Source organism: Leucopleurus acutus (genome assembly GCF_964270905.1).
Source record: "Leucopleurus acutus genome assembly, chromosome: 11".
Lineage (NCBI taxonomy): Eukaryota > Metazoa > Chordata > Mammalia > Artiodactyla > Delphinidae > Leucopleurus > Leucopleurus acutus.
This window is the reverse complement of record NC_139152.1, coordinates 34,094,157-34,117,322: the sequence shown is the minus strand read 5'-3', so window position 1 is coordinate 34,117,322 and position 23,166 is coordinate 34,094,157. Positions and strand designations below refer to the sequence as shown.

Sequence of the window (23,166 nt, the reverse complement as noted above, 5' to 3'; positions counted from 1 at the left end):
GACTGCCACATAACCTTAACAAAAAAAATTATTCCTATGCAAGAAGAGGAGAACAGATATAGGAGGGAGAACATATACGAAGAAGAAACTTCACCTGAAATCTCATTACCTTGTGTACTGAGATGGTGGTGAAGAGGATAATGATTATCCCCGCACCATCTCTTATCTCTCTATCTACACTCAATTAAGCTGTCAAACTGATTTGGGTTTTTTGCTTGATCTATGTAGGAAAAGTGTATTCGATGTTTTTTTCAGGTTAAATTAGTTCATTTTGCATATTAAGTGAAAAACACTACTTGTGACCTCAAGTCTTTTAGATTTCTTCTAAAATCTTTGATTCCAAGAGGCTTAAAGCTTTACTTACTATTTTACAAGGAATGAAATTAGAACATTCTCTAACACCATACACAAAAATAAACTCAAAATGGATTAAAGACCTAAATGTAAGACCAGAAACCATAAAATTCCTAGAAGAAATCATAGGCAAAACACTCTTTGACATAAATTATAGCACTATTTTTTCGAATCTGTCTCCTAAAGCGCAAAGGAAATAAAAGCAAAAATAAACAAATGGGACCTAAGTAAACTTAAAAGCTTTTGCAAAGGAAACCATTGACAAAACGAAAAGACAACCTACTGAATGAGAGAAATATTTGCAAATGATACGACTAATAAGGGGTTAATATCCAAAATACATAAACAGCTCATACAGCTCACCATCAAAAACAACAAACAACCTGATTAAAAAATGGGCAGAAGAACTGAATAGACGGTTCTCCAAAGAGGACATGCAGATGGACAAACAAGCACATGAAGAGATGCTCAACGTTGCTCATTAATCGTCAGGGAAATGCAAATCAAAACCACAATGAGAGGGGCTTCCCTGGTGGCGCAGTGGTTGAGAGTGTGCCTGCCGATGCAGGGGATGCGGGTTCGTGCCCCTGTCCAGGAAGATCCCACATGCCGTGGAGCGGCTGAGCCTGTGAGCCATGGCTGCTGAGCCTGCGCGTCCGGAGCCTGTTGCTCCGCAACGGGAGAGGCCACAGCAGTGAGAGGCCCGCGTACTGCAAAAAAAAAAAAAAAAAAAACCACAATGAGGGCTTCCCTGGTGGAGCAGTGGTTGAGAGTCCGCCTGCCGATGCAGGAGATATGGGTTCGTGCCCCGGTCAGGGAAGATCCCACATGCCGCAGAGCAGCTGGGCCCGTGAGCCATGGCCGCTGAGCCTGTGCGTCCGGAGCCTGTGCTCCGCAACGGGAGAGGCCACAACAGTGAGAGGCCTGCGTACCGCAAAAACAACAACAACAGCAACAAAAAACCCACAATGAGAGCTCACCTCCCACCTGTCATAATGACTGTCTGTCATCACAAAGACCACAAATAAGAAATATTAGGATGTGGAGAAAAGGGAATCCTCATATGCTGTTGGTGGGCATGTAAATTGGTGTAGACACTGTAGAAAACAGTATGGAGGTTTCTCAAAAAATTAAAAATAGTACTACCATATGACTCAGCAATCCACTCCTGGGTATATATTTGAAAAAAATAAAAACACTCATTAGAAAAGATACATGCACCCCAATGTTCATAGCAGCATTGTTTACAATTGCTGAGATATGGAAGCAACCTAAGTGTCCATCAACAGATGAATGGATAAACAGATGGTGTACACACACACACACACACACACACACACACACACACATACACACACACACACACACAGTGGAATACTACTCAGCCATAAAAAAGAATGAAAATTTTGCCATTTGCAGCAACATGGATGGACTTGGAGGGCATTGTGCTAAGTGAAATAAGTCAGAGAAAAACAAATGCTGTATAATATCACTTATGTGTAGATTCTACAAATTACAACAAACTAGTGAATGTAACAAAAAAGAAACAGACTCACACTTAACAGAGAACAAACTAGTGAATATAACAAAAAAGAAACAGACTCACACTTAACAGAGAACAAACTAGTGGTTACCAGTGGGGAGAGGGAAAGGAGGACAGGCAATATAGGGGTAGGAGATTAAGAAGTACAAATTATTATGTATAAAATAAGCTACAGGATATATTTTACACCACAGTATATCCTATATATAGTGTGGGAATGTAGCCAATATTTTATAATAACTATAAATGGAGTGTAACCTTTAAAACTTGTGTACCTGTACCTTACAGCTGTAACTTATATAATATTGTACACCAGCTGTACTTCAATTAAAAAACAATGCAGAAAAAAAGCTTTACTTACTGTTTTAAAATATTTCTGGTATCTGTACTTATGATATGTGCTTTTGTGATCTTAATCTTATTATCTGGATTGCTGAGGAATTAAGCTCATCCTAACAGTTCAGAGAATAGTAAGAGATTGCTACCAACTGTGGAAACCTTTGAAAATGTAATATAAAAGTAAAATAAATTTATTGCTTCATCTTATATGCAGCTTCTGTGTTGTCTTCAAATCTGGCTGAGTTATTGCTTGTATAATATATACTATATTTTTAAACTTAGTTTTTCTTTAACTATCATGGTTAACTCTGAGACTGTTTGGTTTTGCTTTTGATGAAGAAGAATCAAATATTTTGTGGAATGTGCTTTTACTGTAGAAAAGATGATTCGATATTAGAATTTTAAGAATGACTAAGATTTCATTTTGAAGTTGGTATTGAAAGGATCTTCTTTTAAAATTATTTATTTATTTATTTACTTATTTTTAGCTGTGTCGGGTCTTAGTTGCGGCACATGGGATCTTTCGTTATGGTGCCTGGGCTCTTGGTTACAGCGTGTGGGCTTCTCTCCAGTTACAGCACGCAGGCTCAAGAGCGCGTGGGCTCTGTAGTTGTGAAGCGAAGTCCCTTGAAAGGATCTTTAAGTGATTTATAAGTCACGCAAGGAAAATAAAATACTAGTGTTTGAAACTAATTAACAGATACATCAAAACAGTGTGTTGGAAGTAAAGTTATTCCCTTAAACTATGTTGGAAGGCATTGATTGTGTGTGTGTGTGTGTGTGTGTGTGAGAGAGAGAGAGAGAGAGAGAGAGAGAGAGAGGGAAGGAGGGAGAGAGAGGGAGAGAAAGAAGGAAAGAAAGAGGGAGGAATTAATGGTTTTAAAAATCCCTTGAACAGGGACTTCCCTGGTGGTCCAGTGGTTAAGAATCCGCCTTCCAATGAAGGGGATGTGGGTTCGATTCCTGGTCAGGGAAGTAAGATCCCACATGCTGCGGGGCAACTAAGCCCTTGCACCGCAACTACTGAGCCCGCGCACCACAGCTAGAGAGCCTGCGTGCCGCAACTACAGAGCCCATGCACTCTGGAGCCCACGCGCCACAACTAGAGAGCCCACATTGTCTGGAGCCTGCGTGCCACAAATAGCTCACGCGCTACAACTACTGTGCCCATTCACTTGAGCTCACACGCCACAAGTAGAGAGCCTGAGCGCCACAATGAAAGATCCTGTGTGCCGCAACTAAGACCTGATGCAACTGAAAATAAATAAAATAAATAAAATAAAAATAAAACAATAAAAAATAGATATGTGTTGAGCATTTTAAAAAATTTTTAAAAAGTAAAAATTACTTGAACACAGACATAATTCAAAAAGAGATCATCTTCAGCCTGTTATATAAAATGCTTAGTTTTTTCTTCCCACAAAAATTGTGAATGTAGGAAATTTAAATCAACAATTCTGTTTAAGCAGCAGTGATAGGTAATACTTAAACTGAATTTGAAGCAATTCAGTGTCTTGAATTGCACTCGGGATGCCAAAGAGTAAACGTGTTCATTATAAATTTTCAGATCAGAAAATCAGATTTTGCTTTTTGTAATGATTTTTTTAAAAATCAGCACTGGATATGTATTTATCAAAATATTTTATTACCAGGAATATTGAATCTATATAGATAAATATTTTCTAATCAGTTTTTCACATTGGTCTGACTTGGATTGTAAATATTTTCTGTTATATCGTACATACTGTGGTAATAAAATTAGTGCTTAATTTTTCTGAGTTTAACTTGTTTAGGGATTGAGAGGATTTATACATCAGGTCAAGCTGATGGAGGCGAACAGTTTGTAAGGCTCTTTCCACTTTGGTTTTGTGGTTGATATCCTTATAACTTCAATTGTCCCTCAGATCTTTACAGTGGAGTCTTTCTAGCATATTGGAATGACTTTAAGATTTTGAATGAAAACAAAATGGTGGGAAAGAAGAATCTAACTTTCTCTTAAGTGTGTATGACATACAATGTATAACATCTTAAATTTTAGCTTTTGAAAAATAATCTGTTGGTTTATGATTTTGCAGAGAAAGAGAAATCTAAACCGAGTTTTTATTTTTTATTTGTTTTTCTATTTTAGCTTAACAGCTGGTCATTTCTACAAACATTTAATTATTCATTATACCCGATAACTTTTCCAAGTGAGAATGCAGCAGAATGGAAAAAGCTCTTTAAACCGTGTGCTTCCCAGAGATTGTTCTTGCCAGTAAGTTTTTTCTCCAGTGTTTTTTTTTGTTTGTTTGCATGTTGCTGTTACACACACAAGTTAATGAAGAGTTCCATATAGATCAGTTAAATAAACACACATGTATGATTTTCCCTTTGAACATTAGAAGAAAGAAAAACTTCCCATAGAACAAATAAAAGATAGAATAAAAAAACCTCTGTTAAAAACGAAAAATGTAAATAATTTCTGTTGAAATACTATTTCTTACATTTTAATTTATTCAGTTGCTATAAACTTTCATCTCTAAGAAGGAGTTAGAGGTCATCAGGTCTTAATGGAGCCAAGTCTTTGCCAGGAGGAATGCAGTGGCACGATCACCTGCCAGGTGCAGACTTCATTTATAATTTGGGAAATGAAGTAGATCATTAGATAATCATTTCTGTCTTAACAGCAAGTCAGTTCACCTTTTCTGGCTGATATTTTAACACAGACACAAAATTTGAGGCACGTGAACTCGAAGGGAAATGGGAACCGTTTATTCAATGGGGCTGTTCTTTGGTGGTGGTCTCTGGTGATAAACCCTGATTATTTCTTTTTAATCTAAAAATATTCAGGGACTTCCCTGGCGGTCCAGTGGTTGGGACTCCGAGCTTCCACTGCAGGGGACACGGGTTTGATCTGTGGTCGGGAACTAAGATCCTGCAAGCCGCATGGTATAGCCAAAAAAGAAAAAATAAATAAAAATAAATAAAAATATTCAGAAGCCAGCTTACCTCTTCCATTTTGAATTGAATTCACCGATAGTTTTAAAATTCTCTGTAGTTGTTAGAACCACTGTAATGTTTAAAATAGTTACGGTAGTTAGAAATACTGAGTTTAAGAAGCTCACAAGTTTCTGGAAGGTGAATTACTGGGAAGAAACTTAAGTTACTTGTTATTATTAAGTGGATTAAGGCAATTCTTAGTATATTAAGAATAGAGTTTATCAAATCCAGGATGTCAGTTAAAATTTAAAATTAAGTTATATTTTGATAGCTGAGTCTGCCTAACCAGTAGCTTTATTGCTGAGCATAAAAAATCTGGATCCTGGGATATCTTTCTCATTACCTGCTTTCATTGTAAGAAGCACACAAATAAGGGATTAAAGGGGAAAAGCCTAAGAAGTTTTAGGTACTTAATGTAGGCCTTAAATTTTAAAAATTAACAAAAAATTTTATGTTGAATCATTGCAATGTTACATCATTTACTTAATAGTTTGAGTGCCTCTATTCTACCAAGTATCTGTAATGAAGTGCTGGGTATATAGGAATGAATGAAACAGATTGCTTGTTTTCATAGAGCCTGTTGTCTGATGTGGGAGGCTGACATTAAACAAGCACATTATGACATTAAATAAACACAGATATGTCACTGAAAAACAGTGATGAAAGAAGCATGAGGTTACAGTCATTGCTCTTCTGTTTTATTCTGCATTATTAACAAGTTTAATTGTTGATGTCTTGATAGGAAATTTGCCAGATCATTTAATGATGTAATCTGGTTAAATTCCTAAATGGAATTTGAATACTAAAATTAAATACTTGAAGCCTGTCAGATTGTCCTCGTCCTTCACTCTTCTGCATCGTTTTAACCAGATCTAAGTAAATTGATTCTTCATTTTTCTAAGTAAAATCCTTTTTTTTTAACTAAGTTTCTCCTCTAAAATAGATGGATTAAAAGAACCAATGTAAGCTCTGCCAACTCCCTGTTCCGCCAAAAGGAACCATAGAAAAATACTGACGTGGTTATTATTTAACCTTATGTATGAACTCCAGTTGGCAGTGGCTCCCAACAGTAACCCTGGAGCTTCCTGTAGTGTCTTCCTAGATTGCTAACAATACAAAAGTCTGTAAACACACATTTGTCTCATGGTACAGAAGCAAAATGTTGATATAAAAACAATTTCCCTCACTCTTCGCCCCGCAAAAAGAGAGAGAAGAACAGACATCCACATACGTACATACCCTTTTAATTGTAGTCTTTGAACAAGTGAGCCTTCTCTACTCAGGCTCTGTAGCCAACTGTCAGATATTTTTCCCCAGCCTGATACTAAATCAGTGGGGGCATGGAGTGATTTCAGCTTCGTAACTGCTCACCTTCGTAACTGCAGGAGGAGGTAGCAGCTTTGAAAAGGAGCAGAATGAAGATCAAGCTCTTAATCGTCTTTGTATTCTTAACCGAAAACCTTTAGGTTAACCTAATCATTGAGTCTTACTAATACACTGGGATAGGCAGTACATTTAAATTCGCAGGAGTCACATTCTAAAGTATATGGGTAAGGCAGAAATAAAAACGTACCCTTGAAAATTCCTATAAGAGATGCATGTTGGAGGTTTAACGTCTCTCGGAAAGTGACATAGCGAGTCTTCCAAGACAAGTCTTGTCTTCGCCCTTGCTATGTGAGTGCACATTTTCTTCGATTTGTTGGGAGGTAGTAAGCTCAGAAATAAGAGCATGGGTTCTGGAGTTAGGTGGTCTGGATTTCAGTTTTGGCTCTACCATTTGCTGGCTGAGCCCAGAATGAGGTAAAGGTGCTGGCCATTAGCGTTACAGGCTGAAGGGACGAGTTGAGAAGATCTCCATTTGTACTGATTAATTTCTGTATTTACCTCAGGAAATTAAGATTCGATATGTCAGTTCACCGAAGCTGTTATTTTCCATTATGAAAAACATTTCCACCCTAGTCTCTGAGGCTACTGCTTTTATTTTTTCTTCCAATTTTTAGTATTGAGTTTTTGTTCTGATTTGTTTTTATAGCTTTTCTTCTCTAAAAGTTAATTAAAGAGATTAGCAGACCATCTATATATGCTCTTGTAAAAAATGAGAGACTTGGGAAAAACTACTTTTAAAAATTAATGTCAATTAGTTTCTCTCTTAGGTATTTTTTAAATAATGAAAGCCTCTTTCATGTTTTATATTAAATAGAGTTACAGTTAATGATTCAAATATCTTTCCCCACAGTTAATCCTGAAAGAAGTTGACTCACTGTTGTATGTCGACACTGATATCCTTTTCTTACGGCCCGTTGATGATATTTGGTCTTTACTAAAGAAATTTAATTCCACACAAATTGCTGCAATGGCACCAGAACATGAAGAGCCTCGAATAGGCTGGTATAATCGCTTTGCCAGACATCCGTACTATGGAAAAACTGGAGTGAACTCTGGAGTTATGTTGATGAACATGACCAGAATGAGAAGGAAGTATTTCAAGGTAAGTCACCGATCCAGGTTAACTTATCTCTCTTTTCCCTCCATATTGTTTGGTTTCCAGTTGAATTTTGCTTTATTAAAAACTAGATCGAGCTATTCAGAATTTTTCCACTTATCTAGAATAATTGAAGAAAAGTGTGTTCTTAGTATTCTGTTTATTAGAGCATTACAGTAGGTCAGAGCAGATGGTGTTACAATGAAGTAACAGTGCAGCAAGTGTGAACATCACCTTCCTAGATTGGTATTCCAGGCAGGAGTTGTCATTTTGTAGTTGTGCAGCCTCATAATACTTGAATCTAAAGTGTGGTACGTCTTGGGGGAACACAGATTGTGGTTAAGAGCTAAGAACCGTTGGCTTGGTTCAGACGCTGAGATCTTGGGTAAGTTTTGACCATCTCTGGGCTTTGATTTCCTCATCTGTGAAATGGGATGACAGATAACAGTACCTATGTCATAGGGCTTTTGTGAGGGTTAAATTAGTTAGAAGGGAGGCTAACACATAGGAAATGTTGGCTATTTTGGTGCTATTGGAAGTTAACTTTAAAAAAAAAAGTTCCTGTGTGTTTCTCATCTCTCAAATTGTGGGGTCAGTAGAAGAGTGAGGCTATTTAAATTATCTTATTCTGCATATTCTGAACACATGAGTGTGTTGTACTGTTTACCAGTTTCATGCTGATGAGTCCTTAAGTCGTTGTAGTCTGGGGGCATTGGGGTCAAGTGGTTTAGCCTTACGTTTAGCTTTGCCACCTGTTCACCACAACCACTAGCCAACTAGTTAACTTTCAAATGTCAGTGCTCTCAGCTGAAAAATAGAGATAATAAATGGACTTATGTAGGTTGTCTTTTTAAAAGAGACCCATTCAAAATGCTTAGTACAGAGCATGACACATAGTAAGCACTTCAGTGTTAGCTAAAAGCAGTGGCTTCTGAAACACTGATAGAGATTCACTGTTTATCCTTTTACATCTAGTTAGTACTAAATCAAATATCAAGGGATATTATGTCTTTTATGGTATCAATATATATGTAATATATATGTATATTTGTATGTGTATATATATTTGTCTGGTATTTTTCTTATGGCTTCTGGTGGACCAGAATTTACACCATTACTTATTACTCCTTTCTGCATGTCTGATTTAAATCTCTTGTCCCTTCTTATCCTTGCTCTAGGCAGCAGTACTGCTTGTAGCCTTCACCACTCACATCTCGCCATTTCATTCTTAAGACAGTTAATACCCATCACTCTTGTCTTCTGTAAAGATCTAGTAAACCTAGGGTTTTTTTAGCTTTCCCATTTTCTGTACCTTTCTGAAATCTTGATTTCATTTCACTTTTGTCTTCCACAAATGAATGCATTAATGAGGCCAGTGTAACCTTTGCTTTTGCTTACAAGTGAACATCTTTCTTCAATTACCCAATTTTTTGATATATTTTGAGTTTTAAAATTTCATGTACCATAAAGTTTTACTAAATAAAACAGGTGTCATACCATGAGTTTTCTTACTTTTCTGATGGTTAGACTATGCACAGTAATATTATACCAGAAGATGGTGCTGTAAGATTATGTGCTAAGGAATACTGTGACTGCTCAGGAGCTCTTCATTTGAAATTCTTAGAATTATGAGAAGTGTAGTGTTGCAATAACCTTAGAGATAATTTAGTGTAACACCATTACTTGATTTTTAAGAAAATTTCAGATTGCAGCTATATAGTTCAAATCTCTGATTATTTTTTATTTACCTTTTACTTACTTAAATATCATTCTTAAATATGTTTAACAGTTTCTCCCCTTTCCCTTTTCTTTTTGTCTGTGGCATGTTCTAAACCAGCTAGAGATGTAGATATAAGAGTTGAAATAATTTCTAAACTTTCAAGCTTTTGTTTTTTCCTATGTATTAATGACTTAATGAAGAAAAATATGAGGAGTGTGATAGTACATTAATTTAGTAGGCACAATTTACTTCATACCTACTATCCCTCTGTTTCAGACAACTCTATTCTTGCCCAGTGGGAACAACACAGATTTACTCTGTTTCTAAATATTGTATTTATGATTGCTGATATGTTTCTACAAAATTTATTGATTTTTAGTTCTGTTTTTCATATATCTTTATTTTTCCTGATTTCCAAACATACCTTTAGCAAACATTGCCTTGTTTTTTCCTACTAACTCTATAATTTCTGGCACAGATCTTAAATTTTAGAGCTCTAGTGATGTAACTGAATTACTTGTAATAACTTTTCAAACTGTTTCACGCAGATCCATGAATGTTACCCCATAGTGCCTATCACATGAAAAGCTGTAAGATTACCCACTTAGGACAGTGGCTATGGCCATGTTTTAAAGTCTTTGCTTTGCTGTCACCCAGCCCTACCATTCATGATTATTCAGTTCCAACCTGATGTATTATAATTATATATTTTAAAAATTAAAATAGTAAAATTTTAACTTTTTTGTTCTCATAATGCTTGATAGACATTGATATAACACTGGCTAAGATACTGCTTTGTATTATGATTGTATTTGCAGTGTTGAATCTCTATTAAGATATTTCTTAACCTTTTTCTATTTATTAGCTAAAAACCAGAGAATATAAATAAGGCATCTTGAGAATTTTTTTCTTGTATATTTACTGTACCCTGTTCATGTCGTGCCATATATTACTTTGTAAAGTAATTTTTGCCTGTTTTCTCTATCTACTGAGGGCAGGGTGTGTCTTTTATGCAGCTTTGTATTCAGAATATTTAGCATGGAGTCTGGCGTAAAGTAGCAACTCAGTAGATAATTACTGGCAGAGGACAGACAGAAGTTTTAGAAACTAGGCCATTAATGAATTATTGAAAAATTTAAAAAAAGACAATACTTATTGTGAGGTGGCTGTGAGGGTCATTTTTACATATTTGAAAGATGTATGTGATGGAGGGCTTTTATTGTGTTACATGTAGAGCTTAAAACAATATCAATGAACATCTTACCAAAAGGGATGGAACTTTTCAGAGATTAGGAGAGTAACTAATCTTTGGGAATTGATGAATTCTCAGTTTCTAGCATTGTTGGAACATAATAGGAATAGCCACCTGTCAGTTTTATATTTGTTTGTAACCTAAACTGATGATACTAATGAGTCTGTCTACTTTCAAAAGCATACATAGTTCTAGAAATGAAACTAATTTATCTTAATATAAGGCATGTGCATTTTGGTAGGTTTGCTGAAATTAGTAAATTAGAACTACATCTTTTTAAAAAATTACAAAACTACTTCAGCTCTATCATCTCCCACCTCCTCTCCCTCCTCCAGTCAGTAACTCTTCTTGCCTGTTCACTTGATGCCAGTTCCTGTATGCCAGCTGTTGTACTGTACTACTGTACTTTTCAAGGTATTGTACTGTAAGATTAAAAATGTTTTCTTTAAAAAAAATTTTACAAAACTAAATCATGCTTATAAAAATTCAGGCAATTCATTGCATATAGAGTAAAAAGACAAGTTCCCCCTTTACACCACTCTCCTCAGTTTCATTCCTTTGCCCAAATGGCATTATAAACTTTGCTGTGTATTCTTCAGACCCTTTAAAAAAGTATTTTGAAACAGATATACATGTACATTAGCATTTATATGTAGAATTCTTTTATATATCTTCAGTTTGCTTTTTTCACTTAGTAAATATATAAATGATTTTTATGTCAGTACATATAGTCTGTCACATTTAATATGTGTGATATTGTGGAGAAAGAATGTTTTGATTTTATTGTTTGTGTGTACTAGTATGAATATGTAGTTACATGGCTGAAAAATATCTCATGTATTTTAATTTTTACTTTCCTGACTGTACCACCAATGTGGGATGAAAATCTTTTCATACAAATTTTAGCCATTTTTGTTTCCTCCTTTGTGAATGGCTGTATGGCCATATCCTTTGACTATTTCTGTACTTTGCCGTTTTTCCATTTCTGTTGACTTGAGCTCTTTTTATATATGATGCCTCTTTATTAAACTCATTTCTCATAGTTTTCATTGGTTGTCTTGGATATTCTAGGTTGTATCCTCAGCAAATAATACTAGTGTTATTGCTGCTTGTCCAGTATTTTTCTAGTAGGACTTTTCCTTTACGTGTATTATAAAGGTCCCCCCACCTCCCACCCCTTGATTTTTTTCTTTTTTCCCTAAAACTGCCCTGGATCTTGTAATTTTATCTTTCTTTTCTTTGAATAGATGTATTTCTTTGAATAGGTGTATTTCTGTCTCTCTATACATTTTTTTTTCATAAGTTGAATCAAGTGAAGACTTGAACATTGACATGGTACAAGGGGTCCACCAGTCCTGTCTATTTAATCTGTTTCTGGTCTTGGTCCTTTTGAGCAATTCAGAAGTTTCCTTTTCAGATCCTAAGAACATTTAGTGAACATGATCTGTGACTTATTTCAGAGTCATCCTTTCAATAAAGTATTTTCTTAATATTTCCTTAAGTAAAACTTGTTTCAGTCATTTTCCAGATTTATTTCTGATTGTGTATAGTTTACTGTATTTACTGCATTCTGAGAAATTTCACACAAAGGTAATACAATTATAGCAGATTATATTTAGTTTAAATACGTAGTTTTTTCCGCAGGAATTCTGACTTTTCTTTCTCGAAGGATAGATTGTTTATACCTCCATTGTGTTTGTTATATATCCTAGAATATATCCTAGAATTGTAATAATGTTTTTTAAGCTATCTGTGGAGAAGAATCCGTGTTTTTTTAAACATTATTTACAATCTGTCATGAGGCAATGCTTTTCTAAAAATAATGTAAATAAATTACTAGGAAAATATTAGACAAAATAGACATAAAGTTGCTATAAAAGTTTCTAAATCTTACTCTTAATTTGTGTACTTAAATCTTGTACAGGACATGAAAAATTCACTGATCAGCACACTGCAAACTGTACTTTGAGGAGTACTGGTTTAAGTCTGGAGAGTTTCAGAGAGTCAAATTGGTATAAAAGACTTAGTATTCAACCTCACCCCAGGTTCACATGATCCCCAGCCCTCTTTCAACTCTGTTGTTTCCTTAGGTATGAGCTATGAGTAGTTCCGTAGAGGCTGAAAAGGCATCTGACGAAATTCAGTATCTATTTTTGATTTATCAATTTCAAATGCCCTCTTTGAAATGCCAGTTATAAAGGGTTGGCAAATCAGACTAAGAATAATAATGATCATGGTGATAATAATAGCTAACACTGTGCCAGGTACTTTTCCTAGTACTCTTTATTTATATATTAACAGGTTTGATCCTCAGCAGCTGTATGATAGAGACGTAGGTACTGTGTCTAGACATATGACATAGGTACTAAAGCTATCTGCTTTTTAAGATGAGGTCACAGTCATAGTACTTAAACTACCACCTACTTTCTCTTTCCCTTTCCTCCCCGACGTCTGTTAGGTTTATCACTTCTTTGTGCAGCTTCAGATACCTTCTTTTGTTATCTTCTGCACTCCAGCTGGACAGTTTTACTGACATTTATGTTTACATTAGGGTCACTTGGTTTTGAAACAAAAGTTTACACTTCTGGGCTTCCCTGGTGGCGCAGTGGTTGGGAGTCTGCCTGCCGATGCAGGGGGCGCGGGTTCGTGCCCCGGTTCCGGGGGGATCCCGCATGCCGCGGAGCGGCTGGGCCCGTGAGTCATGGCCGTTGGGCCTGCGCGTCCGGAGCCTGTGCTCCGCGGCGCGGCGGGAGAGGACACGGCAGTGAGAGGCCCGCATACCACAAAAAAAAAAAAAAAAGAAAGAAAGTTTACACTTCTGCCCTTGATCTGTAACAATTGCTAAGGGAAGAATGGGGAACTGTCATTATGCTGCCGTTTTACACCTGGAAGCCTGAGAATCTCATTAATGTATTTACCAACAGAATGATATGACCTCTGTGCGACTACGATGGGGAGATATACTTATGCCCTTGCTTAAAAAATACAAACTGAACATCACATGGGGTGATCAAGATCTGTTGAATATCATATTTTTTCATAATCCAGGTAATCATTTAAATTTATTCTTTGCATTTGTAAAAAAAATCATAGTTAATATTTAGTCAGAACTGGAGAAATGCATTTATTTGATTTTGGCTTATACTAATGGCTATCACTCTTTTTTTTTAAGACAGAGTAAACTAAATTTAAACTAAAATTTTGCAAAGTATTAATTCTGTGGAATTAGGGTATGTTTGCTTTTTTGTTTTGTCTCTGCCTAGAAAGCCTTTTTGTTTTTCCGTGTCAATGGAATTATCGACCAGATCATTGCATATATGGAAGCAATTGCCAAGAAGCCGAAGAAGAAGGAATCTTTATTCTTCATGGGAACAGAGGTGTTTACCATGATGATAAGCAACCAGCGTTTAGAGCTATTTATGAAGCACTGAGAAATGTAAGCTTTTTTAAAAAAAATGTTTTTGTGGACATACTCGCAAGCTTACAGAGAATTTGCATATCCTTTACCCTAGTTCAAGAGTTATAAACCCAGCACTCCTTCCACATCTAGCTCTGGCACTTGGCGTTCTGCTGTAAGGAAGAGCACTCCCCTTTTCCCACTTACTGATCTATACATTATCAGTGTGAACTCATTGATATGTATTTTTTTCCATGATTTATAGTGCAGTATTCAATTTTATTTATATTGATGCTGAAGTTGTGCCAGATTTGGCGATTGGGAGCCCTTTTGGCTACCTCTTGTGCTCATTTGACATATTCCCATCATTATTTTGAGTACCTCCACATTCTCTGTCCAGACAAAATATCCCAGGCTCATCTTATTATACATTCCCTGCCCTCACCCTGAAATCAGCTGTCAGAGGAACTCTGATACTTATTGCTACAAGGGTGTCTTCCCTTCTAAGCCCTTCCAGCAGCAGAGCTGGGAAATACAAATATACAAACACACACAGTCATGTGCTCACACAAGTGCCTCCAGTTCCATTCCCTTAGGCCCCTTCCTTGCCTTCTCCTACTTTGTTTCTGTTTTATCTCATTTCTTCCACAATTAGAATCCTGGCTCCGAGCATAAAATATTTCCTCTTTTGCTTAGTTCTACAGTACACTTAAACTAATTTCAAAAATGCTCCATTCATACTGCTATCTCTGCTCCTCTGTTCTTGAAAAACCAGCCTACTATAAAGGATTTGTTTCTAGTCCCCCCCCCGCCCCTCCCCTGCCCCAGACGAGGGTGTGTACTCAGTACTATGTACAGAAGTTACTTGCGTCAGTTCTTTTCTCTTTCTTTCAGCATGGTTATTCATTCATTGGAAATACAGTTAGGTTCATGTGTTTCTGTATGCTTTCAGTTTTAAGTTTTTTCCCCTCATCTTTGTTGATTTAACTTTAGTTTGATATGAGGAATATTAATATACTTCAAAAAGTCGAAACTATATAACGGTTTACTCAGAAGTAGCACTCCTTCCCCATCCTTCCACCCCAGGCCCCCCACCCCATCACCAATTTCATTTTCCGGTTTGTCCTTCCTGTACTGGTAAGTAGATACGTGTATGTTTTGTAATTCCCCTTTTCTTACATGAGAAGTAGCATACTGTTCATCTTTATTTGCGCTTTGCCTTTTTTACAGTATTCTGGAAATTTGGGCATTTATAAATATTTTCCTCATGCTTCTTTTCTTTAAACAGCTGTATGATATTCCATTTTGTGCATGTACCAGAGTTTATTCAATTAATCTCTTATGTTTGAACATTTTGGTCTTTTCCAGCGTTTTGAATAATAAGTAACGCAGCAGTGCATAACTTTGCCATACATATATATGTATTGTTGGGAGATGTTTCTTCAGGGTAAATTCCTGGACATGGATAATTTTAATTGAAGATACTGCCTGTTTTCCCTACATGGGGATTATTTGCATTCCCGCCAACAGTTCTTGACGAGGCCTGTTACTCACAGCCTCCCTAACAGAGTGTATTATCAAGCTTGAAAAATTTTTGCCATTCTAACGAGTGAGAAATGGAATCTTAGTTTAATTTTAATTTGCCTTTCTCTTATGATTGAGATGAACATCTTTCTATATATTTAACAGCTGTTTTTACATCTTTTTTATTGATAACATATTTTATATACCACACAGTTCACCCATAGTATAAATAATTCAGTGGTTTTTAGCATGTTTACAGAGTTGTTCAGTCATCACCATGAGGGAGTTTCGGTCTCTACTCCCCACCTCCCCACCATTTGTTGCAAGTTCTTTGTGTATTAAAGATGTTAGTTCTTTTTCTGTGACATCTCATGTAAATTTTTTTCCCAATTTGACTGTTTATGGAATTTTTTACCATTCAAAGTTGTTTTTTAAAAATTTTATGTAATCAAATTTAAAACCTTTTTTTAAAAAAGTAGTAATTAGAAAGTCTTTCCTTACCTATACTCAGCTTATAGAAAAATTCACCTATATACTTTTTCATTTATTACATTTAGCCTTCTGCTCAATTTGGAATTTACTCTTTTGAGAGAGGAATAGATCTAATTTGATCTTTTTCCAAATAGCTGTCTTGTCCCAACACCATTTATTTAAAAGTCTATCTGTAACCCAAAGATTTGAGATACTGACTTCATTATATACTAAAGTTCCATTTGTAATTTCTGGATTTTCTGTTTTGCTCCATTGGTCTGTCCATTTGTGTACTCTTGCACACTATTTTAATTATAAAGCCTTTGTGCTGTATTTTAACATCTGATAGGGTTACTTCCTCTTCGTAGCCTGTCCTTTCAGTGTTTTCCTACCTACTGTATTTTTATTTTTCCACAAATATCAACTCATTTAATTACATAAAAAACTTGTTTTTTTGTTGGGCGTGTATCATCTTCACATATTAACTTAGTGACTGCTGACATTTTAATGGTGTTGAGACATCTTAAGAACAAGGTCTGTCTTTCATTTGTGTCTTTCAGGAATGTTTAATAGTTTTCTTCATACTGTGGATTTTGAACATATCTTAAGTTTATCCTTAAGTATTTTATCTTCTTTGTTGCCTTTGTAAATGGGGTTTTCTCTTTTAAGCGTTTACTTTATATTGATTTTGGGAAAAAATTATACTGGCCCCACCACCCCAGATATCTGTTTTTCTCTCTTTTTTTTTCCTTGTTCTTACGGTGCTCTTGTTTAATTAAGGTGGATTGACAGGGGGAGATGATGCATGAACCAGGTCTCTGGATATGTTGGGGACCAAGACTTGGGGCAAATCCAAATAAGGACTGGATTTATGATTTTGCTTAAGGAGCATTATATCAAGTGCTATCCATGCAGCTAGTTCATTGATACCTGGGGAGAAGTGTATGTGAGCACTCATCTCTCACGTGGGTGTGTTCACTGCTCTGCTAGACTGTGTCTAATCTTACGTGGACGTGAAGACAAAAACATAAGTAAAATAACAGGAGTGGTTTGGTGTAAGCGTGGGGGTCAGGAGAAGAGCTGATGCCCCTGTTTGCTAGATGCTCAGTATCTGCTCGTGACTGCTCTCATTGTTTGCTAGTACAGCCTCAGTACTAGGAATGGGGATAAAGATACTGAACTGTATGTAATCTACTGAGACACAGATTGTACTAGGACTGTGAAAGAGTGCAAGTTTTGCCCAGAAGAGCCAGGGAAGGCTTTGTTGATGAGGCATTTGAAGTGAGCCCTGAAGAATGAGTAAGAGTTTGCCAGGTAAGCAGGCTGGGCCAAAATTGCCTGAGAAAAAGCCTCAGGGGTTGTGGAAGGTCCGGGAGGTCAGGCGTTGAGCTGTTTGGGGTGATGGGTGAAGGGAGGCAGCAGCAGGGCTGGGCTAGATGCGGTGATGACTTGCTGTGTAAGGTGACGGTCTGCAGTGACAAGGAGCTGAAGGTTTCTCCTGGAAATCTGAGTTTCTCAAACCTGGTGGTAGGCAAAGTGCTGACAGCATTGTAGGCTACAGTTTTAGTGTTTTTGCTAAGTTTCTTGTCCTATAAACCTGAGAGAGAAGGTTTCTGAATAATCAGTTTATCACGATACAGCTACACTCACTGAAGAATTATAAAATTTAGTGATGTTCATTTTCATGTAGCCGACCTTGTATGCCTTCAGAAATCAATATTGTATTTTAATAATGCTTTATCATGGGTTGTCAAGAGATGATAAAAATGACAAAAGGTACATTTGGGGTTCTGAGACTTTGCAGGATAGAAAAGAAATGCACTCCTATAAAAATGTGATTTCTTTGTTGCCTTTGATCATTTAAAAAAAATTATTAAGGAATTAAATCTTACTAGTTTTATTTGATCTTTTCTGATCTTCTATAAATGTATACTTTAAAAAAATTGAGTATTAGTTTTAAGCTGATGAATTACACTTGGTTTTTAAAAAATAAATCTTATTTTAAAAACTATTTCAAATACTGAAGTAATTAAAGATTAATGTTTGTTTTGGGTCCATATTAATAGCCATATTACCCATTTTTCAACTTAATGAAGTTAATCAGTCTTTTTTGGTGCTCTTGGTTAGTGTTTTTATCTTGCCTTATCTATAATTCAGTGAGAAGTGTAATTTAAAAGAATTGCAGTTTAGACAAGGGCATTTATGCAAGTGTCAGACAGAAGCTTAGTCATAGCCATCGAATGCTGTGAACAATAAGGACGTGAACCATTTTTAAAATGTAAATGCATGGCTCTGTCTGCCAGCAAATCAGTTTTTACAGCCCACACATAGTTGTTAAATATTAGTTGCTGAGTGAATAAAAATACTAAGATTAAAAATTGCAGATTTGCAATGGGAACAAAATATTTTATTGCTCTGTAAAATATTTTCTGCTTCTTGTATTTCATTTGAATTATTAGATTTCTTGGTGTTTCTGTGTTACCTATGATTTACTTCACACCCTTCTTCTATTTGCATAAGATGCAGTAGATTTACAGAGATGCAAGGGATTCTCGACCATTTCCCTCCTGCACGACCTTCTTGTACGTAGTTGGCACTCAGCATTTGTCAGATTGAACTGCCTGCCATTCTGCCATACTTTTAAAACATGTTCTGTTTTTTGAAAATGCCTTTAATTATCTACTTGTGGTCATCATAGCCTCACTATTTATTTACTGCCTTCAACTGACAGTCTTAGATATAAAACATGACCTTCCTAAAAGTTTGTGTACTGGGTGCGGTGCCAGTGAAGAGGGAGGGAGTGATTAACTGTGTCAGGAGAGCTTCTCAGAGGAGCTGACTTTGGACTGAGCTGGAAGGCTGAGTACCAGGCAGGCAGGAATGGTGCAGACCAGTCAAACGTAGCACTCAGTATGGGAAGAGGCGCACAGTCAGGTAAGGGCACATGTGGCCTCTGGGAAAGGGAATGTCTGGGTGTGCGTTCCATGCTGCGCAACTCCTGGACACTGCAGAGTCTGTGGCTGGTGGAGGGCGTGACTTCCGGCTGTGTACTACAGGTAGACATCTGGGTGATTTATCACCTTCTCCCGTAAGGGGCAAATTACTTGTGTTATATGTTGGACTAAAAGAGCTCTAATTCATGAGGCATTATTTTTATTTTGGGAAAATACTCATCAAAAGACTTTCCCAGTGAAGAAAAAAGAAATTTAACCACAAACTGGGATTTAAATCACATGAAAATGGATGAACTGAATCTCTGGTATTCCTGGGAGTTTACTTTTAAACACCTTTGTTATGTTTTCATTTTTTGTCATTGTAGAGTAAGAAAAAGACCACTGTTTGCTCTTCCCATTATTACTCGCCTCTCAGCCGCAGTTGTCCAAGTATGTTGTTTATACACAGTGAAATGTTACTTGACAGTATCACTTAATACAGGTGTTAAACCTTGAAGAAGGTAAGGTAAACCTGACCTTCTTCAGCATAACCCCAGACAAATGTAGCCGTGTCTGTATACAGCACAGCACAGTTTACCACTGTTAACAGAGCTGCATCTTTTAACAGAGTTTTTGAAACTGACTTGGCACAGTTGCGTTTGCTGTTTTGGATAAGCAGTGCTGTGTGGTTGTAAAGCTGTTGACTTTTTTTTTTAACATCTTTATTGGAGTATAACTGCTTTACAGTCGTGTGTTACTTTCTGCTTTATAACAAAGTGAATCAGCTATACATATGCATATTTCCCCATATCTCTTCCCTCTTGCATCTCCCTCCCTCCCACCCTCCCTATCCCACCCCTTTAGGTGGTCACAAAGCATGGAGCTGATCTCCCTGTGCTATGCGGCTGCTTCCCACTAGCTATCGATTTCTTTTCGCAGCTGAGGTGGACTCCTGGCTTAGCCACCTAACTAGCATTGTAACTGGGAGGATTCTCCCCCTGCCTTAAGTTGCTTTGTAAATAGTGATGTCCTGTTACATGAAGTTGGTATGAGGCTTAAGTGCATTAATACGTATAAAGCTCTTAGAACAATGCCTGGCATGTAGGAAGGGCCCTCTTTTAACCAGTCCAGCTTTCAGCAGTCTCTCCTAGATCCCTGTGTGCTAGCTGTTGTTATTTTCGTCACGTTCTTCCCAGTTAAGCCTCTCCTCTTTTTGTTTTTTTGGGTTTTTTTTGGTTTTCAAAAATACTTCAAGATATTTATCTTCAGTACATGGGATTAGGTTTGAAAAACCACCCCAAGAGTGAAGGTTTCATGCAGTTAATGCTCATAGTTTTCTTGCACTAGAGGCACCCAGGTTTAGGATCTCTTTGCAGCTCTACACGTCCATGTTCTAAATTAGCATCTACGTTCAGCCTGTTCTCCCTAGATGGGCTGTGGCTTCCTACAGACTCACTGATTGTGATTCAAATGGTGCTTTTATTTCCTCTTCCTCAGTGGCAGCGTAGTGAACCTCAGGTCATATGCAGCCCTCCTAGATTTCAGGTTCTGAATTTCCTTCAGGATTTTGCATTTTTCACTGACTTCAAACTTTTCCCGTAAAATGTTCTGTTTTTAAGCCCCATCAGTCTTTCTGACTGTAGTTGCAAATACTAAATGAAAAAATGTACCTGGTTGAAAATACTAAGCTCACAGGTTATTTGCACTTAACTATTACAACAGTGTTTTCCAAAATATATTCCTCGGGCTATTAATATATTTTATGGTGAAAAGGGTAAAAAGTATATTTTGGAATTAATGGGCCAAACAATACCCAACAGATATATTTTCTGTTTTTATAGTTTTTCATGTGCCACTGCGAATCCCCCCAAGAGTGCTTGGTATTTAGCAGTTCTCAAACATCTTTATCCTTGGGATCCCTTTGTGCAGTTAGAGTTCTGTGGGAAGCACTGACCTGTGCTGTCATTTGCATTCCTCCCGCTGTGTGCCTCCGTCTCACTCCTTCCCAGTCCAGCCTTCACCAGTGTTATCAGAGTGATTCTTGGCTCTTATTAGTCTCTCTCAGACACCTCGAGCTTTTGGTTGTCACCTCACACCTGTCAGTATCTCTGGTCTTCTCTGCCCTTGACCATGTTCTTGCCTTGGCCTGGAGTGCCCTGCCTCCACGCTCCTCTCTGAAGGGCTCTCCCCAGTACCCCCAGTGAGTTACCCGTACTCTCTCCCTCCTCCTGTGAGATCGTAGTCTGTTAAACTCATTGAAATTATTTGTTGGGCACATACTTTCTGTGAGACTTTAAATGGAGGTTGTCAATGTAAAGTTGATTGAAGAAGAAGTTGTTGGGAATAGAGTGAAATTTTTATATATATCTTTGTCTTATTTTCTTTCTCTAGTGTTCTTTTGAAGATGACAACATCCATTCTTTATTAAAGCCTTTAGAACTGGAACTACAAAAGACAGTGCATACATACTGTGGAAAAATTTACAAAATATTTATCAAACAGCTGACGAAAAGCGTACAAGATCGTTATGATAGACCACCAAAGGAAAGGTGATTCTTGGTGACCGCTAAATCAAATGAATTAAAACAACAAAATATCAGAGGATGTGTGTGAAGGAATAGTCTTAGATGAAGTGTTCAGGAAAGAATTATTCATCTTCAGAATAATTTTTTTCCCGAAGAAGTTTAATGAGCAGTATTTTCATGTAATGAAGAATAAGTTGAAGTCTTGGACCCCAACAAGAAGATATTTTTGATTTCTGATGTTTTGTAATGCTATTTGCTATCATTCTAGTATTGATGAAGATATTATTGAATGGTTATAGCCTACAGACTTTGTTTGGCTCTTACTCTCAAGTGGGTAAGAGCAGTAGGGATGTATGGTTGGAGAAAAATGTACCTCATACACAGTGGAAACACTCAAACTGTGAGTATAGCAATAATTTTATGTCGGCACTAACCTCACTTTAAATGTGTGAGAAAAGAAAGTTGTTTACAGGAGCAGAAAATGTTCTGTTTCTAAAGAAATGGGATGTAACTGATGTCACTATCGACAATCTGTGTGTGCCTTTATACATTTCATCTCTGTTTTAAAATATTTTTGTGACAATCATGCTTAAAATTATTTTTAGTTTATAAGTAAGCTGCACATTTAAAATTGAGAGGGAAAACTGAAAGTTTTGATTATTAGTCTCTGTGTGTATTTGTGAAACGTAGAATTTTCATTTGTATGTGCTTAACTGTCTTGCCAAAAGTCATATCTAAGATTATTAGGTATTTTAGAAAATTTTTTATCACTTTAAATGAAAATTTTCAGCTTTACTGGGCATTCTGGACACAATAAATATACTGATAATAAAATGAGAACCTAACGAGTGTACTTATATGATGGTGGAAAATGTGATGGACCAAAATGCATAAGCTATGTACTTCCTGTGAGCAGTCATTATAGTTACAGTGGAGCAGAAAAAAAGTGGTCCACTTAAACCTTTTTCCTTCTACCTCAAAATGGCTTTGCAAGATATTTTTGAAGAAGCAAATATACGTATAGAGCCTGACTTTAAGTTAGACAACTTTCATGGATGATTGGCTTCAGAAGATTGTCACATCTGATTATAGAAAAACTAGTTTTGATTTGGTTTGATGTGCATGTCCTCCTTCTTTGAATATCACTTAAGACAGTTGTTTTTTTTTTTTTATCTTGGCAATAAGAAAATATTACTTCTCTTAGTGTTTTTGACCTGTCTTCTATAGCTGTAGATTCTGAGTACTTAGCATGTACTGTGCTGGGGCACACGTCTCATTTTACTAAGTACTGTATGGTTAACTTCTTTTTCTCCTTTTGACATTTTAACGCTTAAATAGAGAAGAGAAAATCATGAAGGAAGACTATCACCTTTGTGAAAATAGTGGTGATTGGGTTTATGAAGACACAGTGCCCTCTGTGGAGACGTGGAAGATGGTCCTCGGTCTTTGCAGTTCAGTCAGGGACAGATTGGGAGAGGAAGGTGTTAAGAAAGGCAGATTAGAAGCTGATGGCCAGCCCAGCACTCTTGGACAGAAGCGTTCAGAGAGCACAGTCTGTGCGTCCCTGGCAGAGCACCGTGGTGACTGTGAGAACTTGTGAACTTGTTGAAGTTGATTTGCTAAATAAAAAATGAGGTCCCTAGAATT

General features: G+C 36.7%; 1 protein-coding gene across 2 annotated transcripts in view; it reads left to right on the top strand.

The window, feature by feature from the left end:
• The window catches only part of GXYLT1 (glucoside xylosyltransferase 1), a 47,383-nt gene extending 25,328 nt beyond the window's left edge, over positions 1–22,055 (top strand). For both annotated transcript variants that reach the window (XM_082850248.1, XM_082850247.1), the window contains 5 exons: positions 4,365–4,490; positions 7,452–7,703; positions 13,594–13,717; positions 13,933–14,105; positions 21,386–22,055. In XM_082850248.1, coding sequence (XP_082706374.1) covers positions 4,365–4,490; positions 7,452–7,703; positions 13,594–13,717; positions 13,933–14,105; positions 21,386–21,547 — 837 coding nt within the window. In that variant the 3' untranslated portion in view covers positions 21,548–22,055. The remainder of the gene's footprint in view (positions 1–4,364; positions 4,491–7,451; positions 7,704–13,593; positions 13,718–13,932; positions 14,106–21,385) is intronic.
• Positions 22,056–23,166: the final 1,111 nt, after the last annotated feature.